Source organism: Dipodomys ordii, unplaced genomic scaffold, assembly GCF_000151885.1.
Source record: "Dipodomys ordii isolate 6190 unplaced genomic scaffold, Dord_2.0 Scaffold132, whole genome shotgun sequence".
Taxonomy (NCBI): Eukaryota; Metazoa; Chordata; class Mammalia; order Rodentia; family Heteromyidae; genus Dipodomys; species Dipodomys ordii.
Genome location: NW_012267348.1, coordinates 4,696,905 through 4,716,772, shown reverse-complemented (window position 1 = coordinate 4,716,772; position 19,868 = coordinate 4,696,905). Strand labels below are relative to the sequence as shown.

Below are 19,868 nucleotides of genomic sequence, written 5' to 3'. Positions count from 1 at the left end.
GCTCTGCAGCTCAAGGCTAGGGCTCTACTACTTGAGCCACAGCACCACTCCTGGCTTTTTTCTTTTAGCTTATGTGGTGCTGAGGAATCAAACCTCAGGCATGCAAGGCAAGTGCTCCACCACTGAGCCAACTTCCCAGCCCTGTTTACCTAATTTATGTAACTGCAATCCCTTCTCAAAAAACTAAAGAAAAAAAAAAAGAAACACCTCCAATCCTTACCTGGGAGCCCTCCTCATTATAGTGCCTAGCATTGCGGAACATGAGTTTCATGTCTTCTATCATTCCCTCTTCACCTGAGTATTTGTCATTACGAATATTATGCTCAATTATTTTCAAGTCCATTGGCTCTAAGATGATTTTATAATAATCAGGATAGTCCTTCTTGGATGGCTTAACCATAAAGAGATCACAAAGTCTTCTGCCCGAACCTGGCTCTCGAGCTTCAAGAACAACATTGAATAAAATTTTCATTCGCTGTTTTCTTATGTTCTTTTTACTGTTGAAGGGGGGAGGTAGAAAAGGGGGAAATGACATGTTCAGTTCTCTTTATACAGGATAAATGTGAAATAAAACAAATTAATTTTTTGGGCAGGTGCTTCACAATGACTATTGCAATAATTACATGTGTCACAAATGTAGTAAAATTGCCGGAAGCTATAAGCAAATATCAGGTAAAATTTTAAAATAGTTAAAATATACTGATCCTGGCAGACAGACCAGTAGACAAACCTGTTTAGAATTTCATGAAATGTAGTATTGAAAACATCTTGTCTGACACCAAAAGAAAATGATGTCTTATAATCGACTAAAATTTTTGTTAAGATAACTAAAGCAAAAGTGCAATAAAATTTGCTATTTCCTATTACTACAACCATCTTAATCTCTAACGAAGATTAAAACAAACAAACTCATCTTCATCTCCAGCACAAAACAAAGCAAAAAGCAACCTAACAATGAAAGTGTTCCATGTCTTAAGGCAGCCACTCCCAATCAAGATATTCCAGTTGCCAGAAAACACAGGACTGTCCACCAGCTTGGTGTCTGAGTAGTAGGTATAAATCTCTTTTGCTTTGGTCATGTCAGGGTCAGTTTCAACATTTTCCTTCTACCATCATCATCATACAATACCAACTTAGCTTGGAGTAGCCTATGACTCATGTAAGAGGTCTCTATAGAGTAAATTTTCATCCTTAAACATAAATATTTCTCCTTTTTTGGTGGTAATGGGGATTGAATCCAAGGTCTCTCCTATGCTAGGCCTAATAAGCAAGTCCTCTACCACTTGCACTGTACACACTGCCCTGAATTGCCCCCAAATGAGGTATGATGCTAAGAACATGATATTAGTATAGAATAAATATGATGGACCACAGCTGGGCACTAGAATTCAAACAAGGCAGATGATTACATGTCCTAATAGTAGAGAAAGCTGACTCAAAGAGGCTAAATGATCATTCCTAAGATGAGTTGGTCAGTTAATTATTAAAGGAGATGATTTTCCAATAAGACTTCTGGGTCAACTGTTCTTGTATCTTCTGGACACTGATTAAGAAATTCTAGCCATGGGGCTGGGAAGGTGGCTCAGTGGTAGAACGCTTGCCTTGCATGCCTGAGGCCCTGGGTTCCATTCCTCAGCACCACATAAGCAAAAAGAAAAAAGCCGGAAGTGGTGCTGTGGCTCAAGTGGTAGAGCCCTAGCCTTGAGCTGAAGAGCTGAGGGACAGCGCCCAGGCCCAGAGTTCAGGCCCCACGACCCGACCCCCCCCCCAAAAAAAATTCTAGCCAGATTCGAACCAGATGTTTCCAAGTAACAGGAACCTATTAAACAATAACATTACTTTCTATTCAACAAATATTTGCTAATGACATGGTTTGATTATGGGGACTGACTCAGACTCAAAAATTTAGCGCTGAAGTACTAAATTTATCAGATCTCACCTATCAAGTCAGAATGAAATCATCCACATTACAAGAATTCCAGGCATAAACACATCAATGAAAGATTGACTCAGTCTGGCGCTGGTGGCTCTTGTCTATAATCCTAGCTACTCAGGAGGCTGAGATCGGGTTCGAAGCCAGTTAGAAGCCAGTCCTGGCCAGAAAGTCCATGAGACTCTTATGTCCAATAAACTACTCAAAAAAAGCTGGAAGTAACACTGGCTCAAGTGGTAGAGTGCTGGCCTTGAGCAAAAAGCAGCTCAGGTACAGTGCCTAAGCCTTGGGTTCAAGCCCAGGACTGGCTCAAAAAAAGATAGCTTTAGTCCAGGCATCAGCTCTATTCCCTTCTAGGCTTTTTCTCTCAGCATTCTACCACTTGAGTACCACTTCCACTATGTAGTCTTTTCTGTATGAAGCAACAAATATTCTAACCTGGGACTGAACCTAGGGCACATCTTAATGAGGTTTTCAAAGAGAAGGGCAAATTTTAAGCTGAATTTGGCCAATAAACAATAGCATGATGTCCATTCTTCGAATGCCAATAATACTAAGACTTGGTAGTTTTATTTTTTTTTTTGTCAGTTGTAGGGCTTGAACTCTGGGCTTGGGCGCTGTCCCTGCGCTCTTCAGCTCAACGTGAGCTTGAGTCACAGCGCCACTTCTGGTTTTCTAGTGGTTTATTGGAGATGAGAGTCTCATGTGGACTTTCTTGCCTGGGCTGGCTTTGAACCATGATCCTATCCTCAGATCTCAGCCTCCTGAGTAGCTAGGATTACAGTCATGAGCCACCGGCGCACGGCAACACTTGCAGTTTTTAATGAGAAATAAGCAGAATGTGAAATCTTTTATGTGTAAGAAATTGTTTTAATCTAGTTACTATATTTCACTATTTTGATACTTATAGTACCATGATATCCTTTCTCCATTTGTATAAGAGAATGATGATGTGATGTATAATTAGGTAATATGTAAATGGTTTCTTCTTCTTCTTCTTCTTTTGTTCATCATGGAGCTTGAACTGTGGGCCTAGACACTGTCCTTGAGTGTCTTTCATCCTCAAAAAGGTCTCTATCCTCAAAAGCATGCAAAACTTCTATTATGAGGATCACTTATGACCTCCTCCAAACAAATCCAATTTTGTTACTGTTTTAATTGTTTCTAGATTTTTATGTTGCCTTTGGTACTGAGAACTACTGTCATTCATTTTAACTTGGCTACCAGGAAAAATTCACAGCTAAATTTCATACACATTCATAATAATTAGATTAGCTTTGATGGCTAGTATGTTTACTTTGTATCTTTCCAATATAGACAGTACACCATATTATATACGACTTCCAAATGCTTCTTATACTTTTTGAATGAAGCAAACTTCATTACAAAAAGATAGTTCTCTATTTGATTCTTTCTTTTCAACGTCACTTTGATTTTCAGATTCTTCTTAGAAGCCTTGTAGTTATCCTCTATCTCCTTCAAAGCATTTACTGTTAACATTGATTCTTCTCCATTTTTGGAAAGATACATAAAAATTGGCATAGTAATCAATAATTAGGGACTTGAATTAAATGCTTTTTTTTTTTAGATGGTGTCATGCTACCTTTTGCCAGGGTTAACCATGTGGTGCAGTTCTCCCATCTCTTGCTTTCTGAATAGATAAGATTATAGGTATACGTCAAGTGTTTGGTTCTTCTTTTTATTTTAAATCATCACCTTTGAACATACTAAGGTAAAAGAAATTTTTTCTTTTTCTTTTTTGGAAACAAGGTCTTAATATGTAGCTCAAGCCAGCCTCAAAACCACGATCCTCCTGCCTCAGCCTCCTGACTGCTGAAATTACAAGTGCATGCCACATCTGGTTAAAATAAATCTTTTTTTTTTGGGTCCAGTTGTGGGGCCTGAACTCTGGGCCTGGGCGCTGTCCCTCAGCTCTTCAGCTTAAGGCTAGTGCTCTACCACTTGAGTCACAGCGCCACTTCCGGCTTTTTCTTTTTGCTTATGTGGTGCTGAGGAATCGAACCCAGGGCCTTGAGCATGCAAGGCAAACGCTCTACCACTGAGCCACCTTCCCAGCCCTAAAATAAATCTTAAGGAAGCTCAAAACTAGTCATTCATTATTGTGCACTCAAGAGGCCATACTTAAAGAGTATACTACTAAGTCAATGGTTATATACCACTGTAATTAACTCTGAATAGCTTATGGTATCAATGTGTAGATCATATCTTGCAAGGGGAAACTAGGTGGAGAAATAATCTTTCCTAAAGCTATTTAAGTCACACATTTATATCTATATATGTATCATGACTTATGCAATTGTTTTACTACACTGTTCTCACATAATGTCCAACTTGCCTCCTTTCCTGGCCACTAAATTGCTTACAAGTAGAAAAGATCATTCAATGTTCACCTTTTAGAGAAGTCTGATATTCTGTAAGCAACTAACACTCTAAAAAACAATATAAGATGTCATGACAAATATGAAAACAAAAGCACCTAAACAATTAGCATTAGCACTGTAACAGGAAAACTCACAGGCTGTTCTAAAAATTATTTAGTAACATACTAAAGAATGGATACCTTTTTGTGTGTGTGTGCTAGTCCTGAGGCTTCTACTCAGGGCCTGAGTGCTGTCCTCGAGCTTTATTTTTTTCTTTTCCTTAAGGCTGAGGAAATTGGAGCCACAATTCTAGCTCCAGCTCTTTGGTAGTTAGTGATAAAAGTCGCATGGACTTTTTTGCCCATGTTGCTTTGAATTACAATTCTCAGATCTCAGCTGCCCGAGTACCTAGGATTATAGGCATGAGCTCCAAAAATGAATACTTTTGTTTTTTGAGTCGGTAGTAGGGCTTGATCTCACGGCCTGGGCACTGCCCCTGAGCAATTTCTGCTCAAGGCTAGCACTCTACCACTTTGAATCACAGGGCCACTTCTGTTTTTGAGTGGTTAGAGATAAGAGTCTTCTCGGGACTTTCCTACCCAGGCTGGCTTTGAACCATGATCCTCAGATCTCAGCCTCCTCAGTGGCTAGGATTACAGGCGTGAGCTACTAGCGCCTGGCAAGAATGGGTACTTTAAAGAAATAAGATGACAGGATCAGAGACTGAAGAAATGACAAGAAGCACAAAGCCAACACAATGTCTGAGTGTCCACTTTTATTGGCACTATCTGGATTGACAATGTTGATTTTGATCAGTAAAAGACATTGTGGGAAGGAATCAGCACCCACCTGCTAGTTACTAGCAATGCCAAGTCTTTACCTTTTGCAACAGAAGCATAGCCACAAAGATTGGTGAAGGGACTTTCTGTTCCTGGAGGAGCTAGCAACAAATTAAGGGTAGCAATGAACATTACAGAAGCTAGCTAATTCTGATGTAACTAGATTTCTGAACTACTTGCTATATTTGAGAAAGAAATTGGCATCCCAAATACTTATTTCATATGTTTAAGGCATTAGCTTTCATCTTGTTATTACTGACCATGCCACAAAAGTTACATTTTTCAAAGTATGTTTATGCATAAAAAAGGACTGCACACCTGGAGAGCCTCCTGAGACCCAACATCTCACTGTCATGAGTGTTCCTGGGAAAGCAGAAACAAACATTACATGTGAAGAAAAACAATATAAGTAACATTGGAGGGCATGCAAAACCAAACATGGTTGAGAAAAGAGGATTTTTTTAGTCCAAAGGATGTAAGATCATAATAGTTGGAACATTTCAACAACAAAAAAAACAAAGATTTTTGGGGAGCGGAAGAGAAAGAATGCATTCCAATATTGAATATACCAATAATCAAAACTTTCCACACTGTAGTGAAAGAATGATATACACTACTTATGAGTCAAGTCAAGAAGTACTTGGAAAACTTGACCCTGTCTTTTCTGGCCATATTTTACCTTACAGATTGCAGTTGGCCCATTTCTTACTATGAAAACTTCTCAACTTTCTAGGAAGTTCATCAAGTAAGACTTAACTCTCTCAGTCTTTTAATGTCCATTTGTGCCTGTGTCTGGAATCTGGGTTTGTTCTTTCATTGATATTTTGTGTTTTTCACTTTGTTACATAAATAATTTTCAAGGAAACCTGCTTATAATGAGACTTTTTGTCTGAAATGTACTTTATTATTGTAAGAACACAGAGCTTTGTTTTCTTTCTACAGGAGTTCCAAGGGCAATAACTTTAACTTAATCTACTTGAGTGTCTCACAAACTAAAGGCCATAGAAATATGTAACTTCTAAGGATCTGGTCTGGGCTAATTAATGCTTCCTTGTAACTGTTTTCTTAATACTCAACTAATTTAAGATCTCTCTTTCAGCTAGTGTGGTACCAACTGTACCATCACTTTGCCTCCATTACCTTCTTTTGCCTGAGAAGTTTTTATCTTTGCCTGGTGACTGATCTGGAAAACACAGGTGATGCTGAAGTAGTTATATAATTACACTCAAAGATGTTCTTGATTTGATGTCTCTGATCTGGTTTCACTTTTTTTTTCCTCCGTTGTCCCTGGTATAACAAGGAATTAAGAACTTGGAAGGATGAAATTCATAGGCCAGTAATGGAGGAGACTCAGGATACACCAATCAATTTAGTTACCTTGGCATAGCATTGCAAAGTTATTTTCAAATCTATTTTTTCCCCCATATGCTCTTGAAGAGAGGGAAAAACAGGACAGCTTCTCTTTTCTAAAGCACTTCCAATCTTAGTGGATCTGGTTTTTTTTTTTTTTGTTGTGGGGTTTGAACTCTGGGCCTGGGCGCTGTCTCTGAGCTCTTCAGCTCAAAGCAAGCTCTCTACCACTTGAGCCACAGCACCACCACTTCTGGTTTTCTGGTGGTTAATTGGAGATAAGAGTCTCACGGACTTTGCTAGCGGGCTGGCTTTGAACTGTGATCCTCAGATCTCAGCCTCCTGAGTAGCTAGGATTACAGGCGTGAGCCCTCGGCGCCCAGCCTTAGTGGATCTTTTAACACATACAGAATGATGTCAATTGCTAATAACTTCATTCAATTTCTAATTTCAAGCCCTACTATTAGTGATTAGATTACTTCTTGTTTAAGGTATCCTCCTTGGATTGACTGCTGCAGCAAAGATTTTATGGCAGTTAGGGAGAATATAGTATTCTACAATGATCAAGACAGAGAAACTCCATGTGGGAGACATAGATAAGAGAGATGGTCTTACACAATTCCTTATAGGAGCCCAGCTTCAGAATCTCACAATAAGGTCCCCTTTCACAAAATCCAGTAGAGAAAGAAAGGGTCAGGGAAACTGGCAGAAAAGTTACAAAGAAAAAGGCAAAAACAGAGCACTCAAACATCTAGCTTAACAGTTTATGAACTATAAGTTTTGATTTGATACACTTTTTTTCTCTAGTACCAAGATTTGAACTCAAGGGCTCAAACTGATCAGCTTGTTTGCTCACAACTAGAGCTTACCTACTTTAGCCATGCCATCAATCTGACATTTTGCTGGTTAATTTGATATGTAGTTTCATAGACTTTTCTGCCTGGGCTGGCTTTGAATGAAGATCCTTTGTGCCTCAATCTCTTGAGTAACTAGGATTACAGGTGTCAGCCATCAGGCCTAGCTGATTAGATATTCTTTTTCGTAGTTTGTTTTTGTTGACAGTCCTGGGCTTGAACTCAGGATCTAGGCACTGTCACTGAGCTTCTTTTGCTCAAGGCTCCTCAGCTCTTCAGCTCAAGGATAGCGCTCTACCACTTGAGCCACAGTACCACTTCTGACTTTTTCTGTTTATATTGTATTGCGGAATCAAACCCAGGGCTTCATGCATGCTAGGCAAGCACTCTACCACTAAGCCACATTCCTAGTCCATGATTAGATATTCTTAAAGCCAGAAATAAAGATCAAGTTAACAAAGAAAACCAAAGGGTCAGAGCAATGATTTTCTTCACTTCAGTGACAGAACACCAATTTTCATCTTTCCTTCTCTAATTCATATTTGGTTTTTGTAATTCATTACATAGAAATTAACTAAATTAAATGTTACTGGATAATAAAAGGAATATCCTGTTTGGCCAAACTACCTGTGTAAGACATTCTTCTTTGACATCTGAAAGAAATATGAAACTTTTACTTTTTAAGCTAATTATCCAATTTACAAATGAATTTTAAAAGAGAACATGTTTTGAATTTGTACTTTATAGTTTAAAGCATTCTTTTTGTACTTATTTAAAGTAATTAGGAACTGAGATGAACATATACCTTTTTCTTTTGGCGCTACCAGTATCAGAGGTCGCTGAAGAGATCATGCTGTCTCCATCTTCAATGTCGTCTCTCCTGGCAAGCTCTTTCTTCTTTGCCTACAACAGAGCAGATCCCAGGACTTACGCTCACTTTGCCAAGCATTCCCATGAATCTATAAACATTAATAAGCTAGATACAAAGAAATAGTTGTATTGTCAAAGCTCATAGAATTCACAAACATTATTGACCATGAAAATGACAATTTGCCTTAAAAAGGTTAAAATGTGTTTCTGACTTTAAGTATCACTATCCCACAATACTGTGAAATTTGTGAAATTTATGTAATCACTTAATCTCAATAAAAATTATTTAAAAAACTAGATATAGCAAGGAATGTGATGGAGGTGATGAAACTGAATGGATTCATTAATTGGATTAATTAATATGTTTGGTGATACAACAATGAACCCTTGTCCCCTGTGTAACTAATATTAATCAATAAATTAAAAAGCCAGACATATTGAGATTCATTTAGAAAGGTACAATCGCATGTAGCTGCATAAAATTAAAGTAATTAATCTAATTTAGTAAAAGCTTGAATGACAGAAAAGTTAACAAAACAGATCCAGAGGGTTAAAGAATTAATTTTAGAATAAGCATTTAAAGTTCTGAATGGTATAAATTGGTTAAAAGAATTGAGGCTAGTTGTAGGGTCAGCTTGACCTTGTAGCCATATTTAGATCACACCAATTCCAAGAGTGCCTTTGTAACCCTTACAGAAAAATCTACTGTTCAACGTCTGCATTTTCAAAGACCTTCTGCCAAACAAAGATGAACTCATCAGGCTTAGAGAATGTATATAAAAAGTACGTACTGCTGATCACACAAAATGAAGACTTTTCTATAGGTGATCAAAAATTGCCTTTGCTTTATTCTTACTCTAAGATTATCTTTTTAGAAATAGTCTACCAGAAACTGTAAGGCCCAATTTATATTTCCTAACAAGCTTTTAACCTTAAAATCCCAGATAACTAGTGATATAAGATTTCCTGTATAGTATGCCCTCAAAGGAGCTGATAAACTCTTGGGCTTTATATGTTGATTAAATAATTTTCAGATACTCTTTTTCCTAGACCAATTCGATCTTTCATTTTTGTTTTTATGTGAGACAGTCTTACTATTTAGCCCAGAGTGACCTTGAACTCATCATCTTCCTGCCTTAACTTCGTGAGTGCTAAGATTACAAGTGTGTAATCTTAGCTTGGTACCCTGTTGGTCTCTTATTAGAGTCTCTTATTAGAGACCAAATCTAGAATTCAAGTATAAAACTGGATTGGTAAGACTATCATCTAGGATTCTTGTGGGTGAGTGGGGGGGGGTTATGAGAATGCCAAAGGTATCACCTCCCAATTTATCCCCTTTCTGCTTCTTCCAGTCGCAAAGCTATTACATTTCCCTCTATAAGGTTTTGAGAAATCTAAAAATATATTCAGTAGTACTTGTGGTTAAAATGAATGAGGTGACATTGCTGGGATGAAATCACACATCTTAAAAACAACATACTTAGGCTGGGGCAGTGGTGCAAATGGTAGAGTGCCAACCTAGCAAGTGTCAGGCCCTTAGTTAAAATCTTTCACACTGCCTCCTCAAGATGAAAAGGAAACAAAACACATCCCAACAACTTAAAAAATAACTTATTTAAAAACAAATGAAATTATTTCAATGATACAAATAACAAACTTGGCAAAACTAAGAAATCATACCTGCATGACTTGCTGCAATTTTAGAACTCGCTTATAGATGGCTGAATTGGGAACATTATAGCGTTTAGCATTTTCAAACATTAAATTCAGATCACATTCCAAATGATCTAAAGTTTCATACTCTTGGTTCTTTAGCTTTGTTCTGTGAAAGACAAACAAAGGGCTAGAACTTTCTACTATGAAAGTTACAAAACACTCACAAAACATTGGACTTGAACAAAACTTTTCATAGGCATATGGGGACTATGGATAGTAATTAGAGGACTTTGACTTTCAAGATAAAAAGAAAGGAGCTAAAAGCACCATTACATTTAAGCAGTATGTTTGCCTGAAAAATCTAGAATAATAAATTAAAACAGGAAAAATGAAAGGACTTAGTAGAGTGGTCAATTATAAAGCAAATAACACATGGCCATGCACTGGTGGCTCACTAGCTACTTGGGAGACTGAGATCTGAGGATCTCAGTTTGAAGCCAGACTCATCTCTAACTACTCAAAAGCTGGAAGTAGAGCTGTGGCTTAAAGTGGTAGAGCTCTAGCATTGAGCAAAAGAGTGCAGGGGCAGCACCCACATCCTGAGTTCAAGTTCCCTGACTAATAATAAATAAATAAGCAAATAAATACATAAATAAAGCAAGCAAGCAAGCTAATACACTAGGAATAAAATTCTAATAAATGCCTAAGAAGTGAACCTGAAGGAAAAACAAAAATTAGATTTTTAAGCTATGTCAATGAAGAATCATGACCTACTCATCTCTGAAAATGAGGTTACTGAAGTTCATGAGAGATAAAAAAAAGAAAGTAATAATACAATACCATCAGGAAGCACTTAGAATATTTACCTCTAGGGGAGAAACATATATAGAGTGAAGGAGAACTCTCCCCATGGTAAATAAGAAACACATTTATCAGAGCCTATTTATTATTAGTCCTCCAATGTACTCATTTGTAAGGAAGGTTATAAGTGGTTTAAAAGCGAGGATATGCTTATTTTACTTGCAACTCCAAAGAATGCAGATAGCTATTGCTAGTGACAAATAACACTCAGGCCTCTGTTCTTTATACAAAGTGACTAATCTCTGCTAGTTTTAATTCTGTATGAATTTATTTATTTATTTTTTTGTCGGTCATGGGGCTTGAACTCTGGGCCTGGGAGCTAGCTGTCCCTGAGCTTTTCAGCTCAAGGCCAGTGCTCTATCACTTGAGCCACAGTGCCACTTCCGGCTTTTTCTGTTTATGTGGTGCTTCAGAATCGAACCCTGGACCTCATGCATGCAAGGCAAGCATTCTACCACTGAGCCACCTTCCCAGTCCCCCTGTATGAATTTAGACAGAAGTTTTAAATCTTTTGATTAAACTACTTACCTGCTAATCATTAAAACCACAAAAATAAACAGAATGGAAATGTTCACTTTATATGTAAAGTTTTACTTGAAATTTACCAAAATCGTATTCAGATTTCATTTAATAATTAAATATTAAATATTAGAGAAGTCTCTGGAATGAAGAAAAACAGACAACTAAGCACAAATGTAGTTCTCAGTACCAGCTTATATAGCTAGCACCAGAGTTAAATTACAGCCTCAGGTTGGTGCTTGTGGCTCATACCTGTAACCCTAGCTACTCAGGAAGCTGAGACCTGGAGGACCAAGGTTCAAAGCCAGCCTGGGCAGAAAAGTCCTTAAGACTCCATTTCCAATTAACCAGCAAAATGGTGGACTGTAGGTGTGGTTCAAATAGTGGAGTACCAGTTGACTGAGCCAAGTGCAAGAATCTGGGCTCAAACCTCAGTATGCAGTAAAACAAACAAACAGAGCCAAATTTATTCCTGTCAATTCAAAGTGTGAAGTACTATGTGCTCTTAAAAATCCACAAAGGGCCAAGTGCTATGGTTCCAACTTTTAATCCTAGCTATTTAGGAGCCAGAGATCTGGCCAAAAAGTTCATGGTTCTTCCTTCCATCTCCACTGTGGATGGGCCACATTAATTTTGTGCTTATCTGGAAGAGAGATTTTGACTTATACAATGTCATAAAGAGCTCAAATATATACTTCATTGTATCACTGACAGTTTTAGTGGTTACACAAGAGATTAAAAAGTAACAGGATAAGTCAACTTGAGTTATAATATATTTTGGGGAATCAGTTCAGCACAAATTGTGACTGTAAACATTGTACTGTAATGTTTTGTAGTTTTCCTCCAATAAAATTTGGGGGGAAAAGAAGTAAATCTGATATTGGTAGAAAACTAGCATTGAGCAAAAGGCTACCATTCCTACTTGATTCTTTTGTTGTTACGGTTGTTATTGTCCAGAGGATGAATCTGTGCGCATTCTAGCAAAACACTATACTACTCTACTCCCAATTTTTTCACTGTGGTAAAATACACATAAAATTTACCACCTTCACCAAATTTTTTTCCATCAAATATTTGCTTGTTATATTCATACTAATTTAACATTTTCCCCATCTAAGGATTATATATTTTTAAATTTTTATTTATTAGCCTACATTGTACAAGGGAGCAAGGGGATCATTTCCACAATCTTTTCCCCTCTATTGCTGCTCCCTTCCCTCTTCTTAAAACAATTTCAACAGGCTTCACAGTTCTATTTTTGTACATGCTAACAAAATACTTCAACCTTTTTCAACACCCTTGTTAGCCTAACCCTTACCTTCTGGTGTCTACTTCCCTGTTTTGCTTTCCTGTCATTCTTTTTTTTTTCTTTTTAGTGTTTTAGTTGTACCAAAGGGTTTTACACCATCATATTTCAGACATGAATATATTGTTTTGCTCAGAACAATTCTCTACTGCTTTCCCTTTCCTTGCCCTCCCCACAAACATCTATTGATCAACAGCTTAAGAGATTTTTATGACACACTGTTTTTAAGGATACAATTCAGGGGCATTATATGCACCTGTGTTATGCAGTCATAACCACTCCCATCTCCAGAAATCTTTCTTGAAAAATCAAAGCTGAGACTTTGAGGTATAGCTCAGCAGTAAGCACTTACCTAGCATGTGCAAGGCTTTGGATTCAACCCTAAGCTGAACAAAATAAAAAACAAAACAACCACCCCCAAAACAAGTAAAACCCCTGAAACTTGTACCTATTCAACATTAATCCTGTTTCCTTTTACCACCAGCATTCTACTTTTTGTTTCCTTGATTCTGACTAAGCTTAAGTACCTTATATAAGCAGAAGGATATAGTACATTTCTTTTTATAACTGCTTTGTTTCATTAGCATAATGTTCTCAAGGTTCATACAAGATGTAACATGTCAGAATCTCCTTCTTTCAAGACTGTTTTTTCTTGGTACATACATACCACATTTTACTTATCCACTTATCTGCCAATGGATACCTGAGATACTTCCATGTTTTAGTTAATATAAAAAATACTGCTGTGAACACAGGTTTACAAATACCTTTTTGAAACCCTGCTTTCAGTTAGAATGTGTTTGTGACTTTAACTAAGCTTCACTATCCCACAATACTGTGAAATTTGGGAAATTATGTAACCACTTAATCACAATAAAAAACTTGAAAAAAAAGAAACCCTGCTTTCAGTTCCTTTGGTTATCTGCTCAAATTGGAATTGTTAGATCATATAGTACTACTTTTCTTTTTCCTAATATGAGTTTAATATTTAACTTTTTAAAGAACTGCCATGCTGTTTTCCATAAATTGTAACCACTTTATACTTTAATGATTGATTTTTTTTGTTTTGAGATAAAGCTGGAATTAAACTCTTAATCATTTTGCTCCAGTTTCCCAAGTACTGGGATTATAAGTATGTGCTACCACACCTGGTAAAGAGTTTCTGTTCTGTTTTGCTACAGTTTTTTAATGAGACCATGGTGGCTGAATTTCAAACAATTTCTTTTACATTTTCTAACTTGGGCACATGGGTTTGAGACCACTCTAGCCAACATAGTGAGATGTCTACTCAAAAAACAAGAGTGTTGTGGAAAATTAGATTTTTTTTTTTTTTTGCCAGTCCTGGGCTTGAACTCAGGCCCTGGGTACTATCCCTGAGCTTCTTTTGCTCAAGAATAGCACTCTACCATTTAAGCCATAGTGCTACTTTTGACTTTTTCTGTTTATGTGGTACTGAGGAATTGAACCCAGGGCTTCATGCATGCTAAGCAAGCACTCTATCACTAAGCCACATTCCTAGCCCATGCTTTACCATTTGAATCATGTACCAAGTCTTTTATTGCTTTAATTATTTTTCAGATTAGGTCTGATGTTTCTTGAATAGGGTCAGCCTTGGACACAATTTTCCTAAATATTTCTCCCATTAACTGGGATTACAGATATGTTTTTCCATACCCAGCTTGTTTTATGAGATGGGTTCGTACTAACTTATTGCCTGGGCTGGCCTTAGCTACAATACTACTAATGGCTACCTCCTAAGTAGTTAGGATTATAGGATTGTACTAACATACATGGCAATACCTTACCTTTCATGTACAGTTTCAAGTATAAATTCTCCAAGAACTGCTATATTTATTCTGGGGGTTCAACTATAGATATAGAATTTAAATACAGATAAAATTAAAATATCAATGAAAGGGTATAGGCAATCTTTTAACTTTAGTCAGTTGTAAGACAAATGGTTACATCTTGAGGGCTTTTTGTTTTAACATTTAGTATCTTTATCTACTTTAAGAAATATAAGTGTGAAGAGTTAGCCACAAAAAAGAAAAACAAATTTGCATTGAGTAATACAGATATAATCTTACCTGATTTGTTGAAGTGATATGGGCATTTTAATTTGCTGGTAATAATCAGGGTATTTTTTCTTTGAAGGCAAATGAAAAAAAGGTTCAGCTATTAACTGCCCTTGGTTATTCCGACAGTTCCTAACTGTATCATAAAGCTGATAAAAAGGATTTGAAACATCCATAAAGGACGTGATGCTCTCTGCTTCTGACTCTCCTTCTTCATAACGTGCAGCTGGGAAGACAAAAAAATAGTATTTATGAGAGAAGAATGAACTTTAATGTTTTTCCAACAACCATCTAGAATAAACAATATGAAAATGTTGCTAACATTTTTCTTAAAAATAAAAATCTCAAGAAAAAAATAAATAAATAAAAAAAAATAAAAATCTCAACTATCTGTGGTATTGCATGTCTATAATTCAAGCACAAAGAAAGCTGAGGGAGAAGGATTATGAGGAATTTGAGGCCAGCCTAGGCTACTTACATATTAATACTGATTATAGGTCTGTGCTGCCAATCCAGTATGCTACCTATCTACTAGTTTTGGCAAACGTTATTTTCGTCATGCTAATGTTCACTTTTAGGTACTTGAAAATTTCTATGATGTTTCTTTAACGTTTAAAATTTCCAAACATTTAGGCTTTAAAATTTTATCTTTTCCTTATTAGTTGATAACTTAGCTGTACTATAGTCAGAAATGTGTTCTATATTTAAATTCTGAATTATTCAAATCTATTGAAATTTGTTTTATAGATAAGTAGTTCTAATAAATATGAACCTGGGAAGACTATACATTTTCTTTTGTGTTTGTGTGTATGCGCGCTGATGTCAAGGCTTGAGTCAAGGCCTCATGCCCTTCTTTGCCCATGGCTGGTGGTATTCTACCATTTAAGCCATGTCTTTAATCTGGCCTTTTGCTGGCTAATAGAGATGGAATCTCACAGACTTTTCTGTCCTGGACTGGCTGATCTTCCAGTCTTCTGAGTAGTTAGGCATAAGCCGCTGGCACCTTGCTAGAATGTGTATTTTCTAAATGTAATATATTAAGCTTGCTATAATAAGCTGTGTAATAACCATGAGAACAGAACATTCATGTCTGAACTCAGAACCAGTGATTGTGACTTTATATAGTAAAAGAGACTTTCCAGATGAGACATAAGGAAAGGAATCTGAACTAATTAAAAATTATGTGAGTAGGTAGTTAAAAGCAATCATAAAGGACACACTAAGAAGGAAGAAGTTCAAAGAAGGTATAAGGCTGGAGAGGTGCAGTTTGAAGATGGAAGAAAGGGCCATAAGTGAAGAGATACAGGTAACCTCTAGAAGCTACAAAAGCCAAGGAATGGATTTTCCTCTAGAGCAATTAGATGGAACACTCGCCTGTTGACACCCTGACTTTACTTTTTCTGAACTTCATAACTGTAAGAAAATAAAGTTGGGTAGCTTTAAGTTACTACATTTGTGTTACTTTATTTCAACAGCAATAGAAAACAAATATAAAGATGAGTCTTCAAATCTTCTGTGTCTTCACTGGCTTACTTTCTGCTTATGTACCAACTGTGAGAAAGCTCTTCACTTCTAAGATGGTGTTTTCACTATCTCCATAAAGTTCCATCTGCTTACTTTACATATTTGGAGCTCTCTTATAATTCATCTTTCCAATGAAACAATTTTTCCTTTTATCTTTTACCACTATGAGGTAAAGCCTTTTTTGCTTTTCTAAATATCTATGTTTAAAGTCCATCTCACTGGAAGTCAACAGAGCTAATAAGTGTGTCATCATATCTTTTATATACACTGCTAGGCGCGCACGCGCGCACACACACACACACGTACGTGTATGCATGCATGCTGGTACAGGGCTTGAGCTCCTGCGCGCACACACACACACACGCACACGCACACACACACACACGCGCACACACGCACACACACACACACACACACGCGCACACACACACACGTGTATGCATGCATGCTGGTACAGGGCTTGAGCTCCGTGCATTCTTGTTCAGCTTTTCTGCTCAAGACTGTGGCTCTACCACTTGAAGTTAATAAGAGATAAATAAGAATCTTACAAACATTTCTGCCCAGGCTGGCTTCTGAACCCAAGATCTTCAGATTTTAGCCTCCTCATACCTAGTATTAATGGCCTGAGATACTGGCATCCACCCTTTGTTTGGTTTTGAAGATAATCAAAATCCTATGCTTCCAGATTTTGAGATCCTCCTATCTCAACTTCCAGAATACCGAGATAACAAGTGTGTAATTAAATTATCAAAGAGCTCTACATATGTAACATAAACAAATGGAACTAAAACATAGAAAACCTTTGGATAGGAGTCTTTATCTCTCAATTATTAGATAAGCAGACAGTAAACTAATAAAGATACAGAAGATTTAAAGATTTAAACAGATTTTTTTTTTTTTTTGGTTGGTCAAGGAGCTTGAACTCTGGGTCTGGATCTAGGGGCTGTCCCTGAGCAATTCAGTTCAAGGTGAGCACTCTACCACTTGAGCCACTGTACCACTTACAGTTTTCTGGCAGTTTATTGGAGGTAAGAGTCTCATGAATTTTCCCTGCCTGGGCTGGCTTTGAACTGTGATCCTCAGATCTCAGCTAGAATTACAGGTGTGAGCCACTGGTACCCAGCTAGACAGATTTCTTTGTATATGTTTCCTACTGCTATTGAAACAAGTTAATACAAACATACTGACATTGTCTACTATATTTTTCTATCTTTTCATGTTCAACTTTCCCTATGTTTTAATATTTACCCTAAGAGCTTTATCACAACATAAAGCAATTAGCATTTGATAAATTTGCCAATCAGAGAACAATTAAATGCAAAAAAACTCAGCATGTTTCTTCACACACCAACAAATTCTAGATCAGACCACTGCAACTCCTAGCTAGAAAGATCCACTTAGAAAGCATTTAACTAGGCACAACCTAATGCCTACCAGCTAATGCAGCATCCTCTTCACTTTCTGAGCCATATTGAAGTGCCATGGTAATTGCTGATAAACGACCCCCTTGGACTGCTCTTTTATTACTATAAGGAAAAAAAAGCAACTATAAGACATGGAATAATGTTACAATAATTGACTACTTTAAATGAGATACCAACTATTAGCAAAGCACTAATATCAAAGAAAAATAATTTTTATTATTTCCCTCTCTATGCACTACTAATATTCCTTATAATCAGTCTTATGAAAGAAAACAAGGTTCTGTTTTTCCCTCTCAGAAAAGAAGTGGTGGTATAAAGCCTAGAACAGGCTAATACAATTTTTGTTGTCCTTGTTGTCTGTTGTGGGACTTGAACTCAGAGCCTGGGCACTCTCCTTGAGTAACTTCACTCAAGGCCAGTGCTCTAGCCATAGCACCACTTCTAGTTTTCTGGTGATTGAGTCTCACAGACAATCCTGCCTGGGCTGGCTTCAAACCACTATCATCTCAGCCTCCTGAGTAGCTAGGATTATAGGCGTGAGCCACAAGCATCTGGCTTTGAAATTTGTTTTTTTTAAACAAAAATGTAGCATACCACTATTTTATGGAAATGATTTAGTCACAGTTACTAGTTATTATTTTCTAAGACATTTATATGTTCTAATAACAAATTCTATTATGATCACAAAACTTAATATAAATATGTATTTAATCCCCTATTTTTTTTTATAACACTACCTAATAATCAAAGTGGAGGCCTTGTCTGAAAGGTGAGGTAAGGTCTACTATGGTATCTCAATCTTTTTTTTTTTTTTTGGTGTCAGTCCTGGGGCTTCAACACAGGGCCTATATGCTGTTTTTGAGCTTTTGTAGCTCCAGGCTTTTGAAGTCCAGCTCAAAGCCTGAGCCACAGCTCCATTCTGGCTTTTTTTTTTTGGTAGTTAGAGATAAAGAGTCTCACTAACTTTCCTGTCCAGGGTGACTTCAAACTGATCCTCAGATCTTAGTCCCCTGAGCAGTTGGGATTACAGGCAAAAGCCATGAGTGCCTAGCTATTTTTTCCCCCTAATGTTACAAGGAAATTGATGTAGGCTAGACTAGCTTTGAACTTGTGATTCCCTTCTTTTAAGCCCAAGTGCTGGGATTACAGGGATATACCCATGCCCGGCTCATACCTTAACCTTTTTTTTTTTTTGGGCCGTCATGGGGCTTGAACTCTGGGCCTGGGCGCTGTCCCGCAGCTCTTCAGCTCAAGGCTAGCACTCTACCACTTGAGCCACAGCGCCACTTCCAGCTTTTTTCTTTTTGCTTATGTGGTGCTGAGGAATCGAACTCAGGGCCTCAGGCATGCAAGGCAAGTGCTCTACCACTGAGCCACCTTCCCAGCTCTTGTTCAACCTCTTGAGACACACTCCCAACCCATACTTCAGCTTTTTTTTTCTTTGGTCGGTCATGGGGCTTAAACTCTGGGACTGGGTGCTGTCCCTGAGCTTTTCAGCTTAAGGCTAGCACTCTACCACTTGAGCCATAGTACCACTTGCGGTTTTCTGGTGGTCTTACAGACTTTGCTGCCCGGGCTGGCTTTGAACTATGATCCTCAGATCTCAGCCTCTGGAGTAGCTAGGATTACAGGCATGAACCACTGGCACCCAGCTCGTACTTCAACTTTTTAAAGCACTTGATAATCAATTCTCCTAATAACCTAAACATATTACTTCAAGATACCTATCAGGCAAATAGTAGTATGTCTACAATCAGAAGCATGGGTCAACTTTAAGATTAAACCCTCTTCTGCTCACCGGTAATACTTGCTAGTAGGATTTCTTTCTTCACCAAGGCTTCCTTTACTATGAGAAGGACCAGTCAGCCTGGCTGCAGCCAAATTTGATGCAGTCCTATCCAAAGACAATATGTATGTATGTATGTATGTATGTGTATATATATATATATATATATATATAAAGCTCAGAAACTTGATAGCTAAAAATAGAATGTCGGGTAAAACAAGACAATCATTTTATTTTTTTCTAACAGAAATAACAAAACATTTCTGAGCCTCAACTAGGTAAGCAGGAATTGCTTTGGGATCTGGAGTCTATAGAAGAAAACAGACTAGGGTTAGTCCTTGAGAGCTTATGGTTACTGCAGAACCATAGGACATGATATTAGAACAAATGTAGAGCCAACCTTCCCATTCCAGGTAAGAGGAATAAGAATCCCCAAACTGAGGCCTGTTCTAAGTTACAGTGCTAGTGAAGGGAAAGACAAAATAAAACT

General features: G+C 37.4%; 1 protein-coding gene and 1 long non-coding RNA gene across 14 annotated transcripts in view; one reads left to right on the top strand and one right to left on the bottom strand.

The window, feature by feature from the left end:
- The window catches only part of Pbrm1 (polybromo 1), a 123,086-nt gene that overhangs the window by 61,647 nt on the left and 41,571 nt on the right, over nt 1-19,868 (bottom strand). For 5 of the 13 annotated variants that reach the window (XM_013030760.1, XM_013030767.1, XM_013030769.1 and 2 more), the window contains 7 exons: nt 19,391-19,486; nt 17,603-17,694; nt 14,657-14,870; nt 9,908-10,049; nt 8,163-8,260; nt 5,472-5,516; nt 221-497 (listed from right to left, as the gene is read on the bottom strand). In XM_013030760.1, the coding sequence (XP_012886214.1) occupies nt 221-497; nt 5,472-5,516; nt 8,163-8,260; nt 9,908-10,049; nt 14,657-14,870; nt 17,603-17,694; nt 19,391-19,486 (964 nt within the window). The remainder of the gene's footprint in view (nt 1-220; nt 498-5,471; nt 5,517-8,162; nt 8,261-9,907; nt 10,050-14,656; nt 14,871-17,602; nt 17,695-19,390; nt 19,487-19,868) is intronic. The other 8 variants (XM_013030761.1, XM_013030770.1, XM_013030773.1 and 5 more) reach the window with 3 other exon arrangements.
- On the top strand, nt 5,840-8,269 carry LOC105996599. Its single transcript, XR_001175608.1, has 3 exons — nt 5,840-5,898; nt 6,253-6,349; nt 8,185-8,269. It is a non-coding gene; the product is annotated as an uncharacterized LOC105996599 (long non-coding RNA).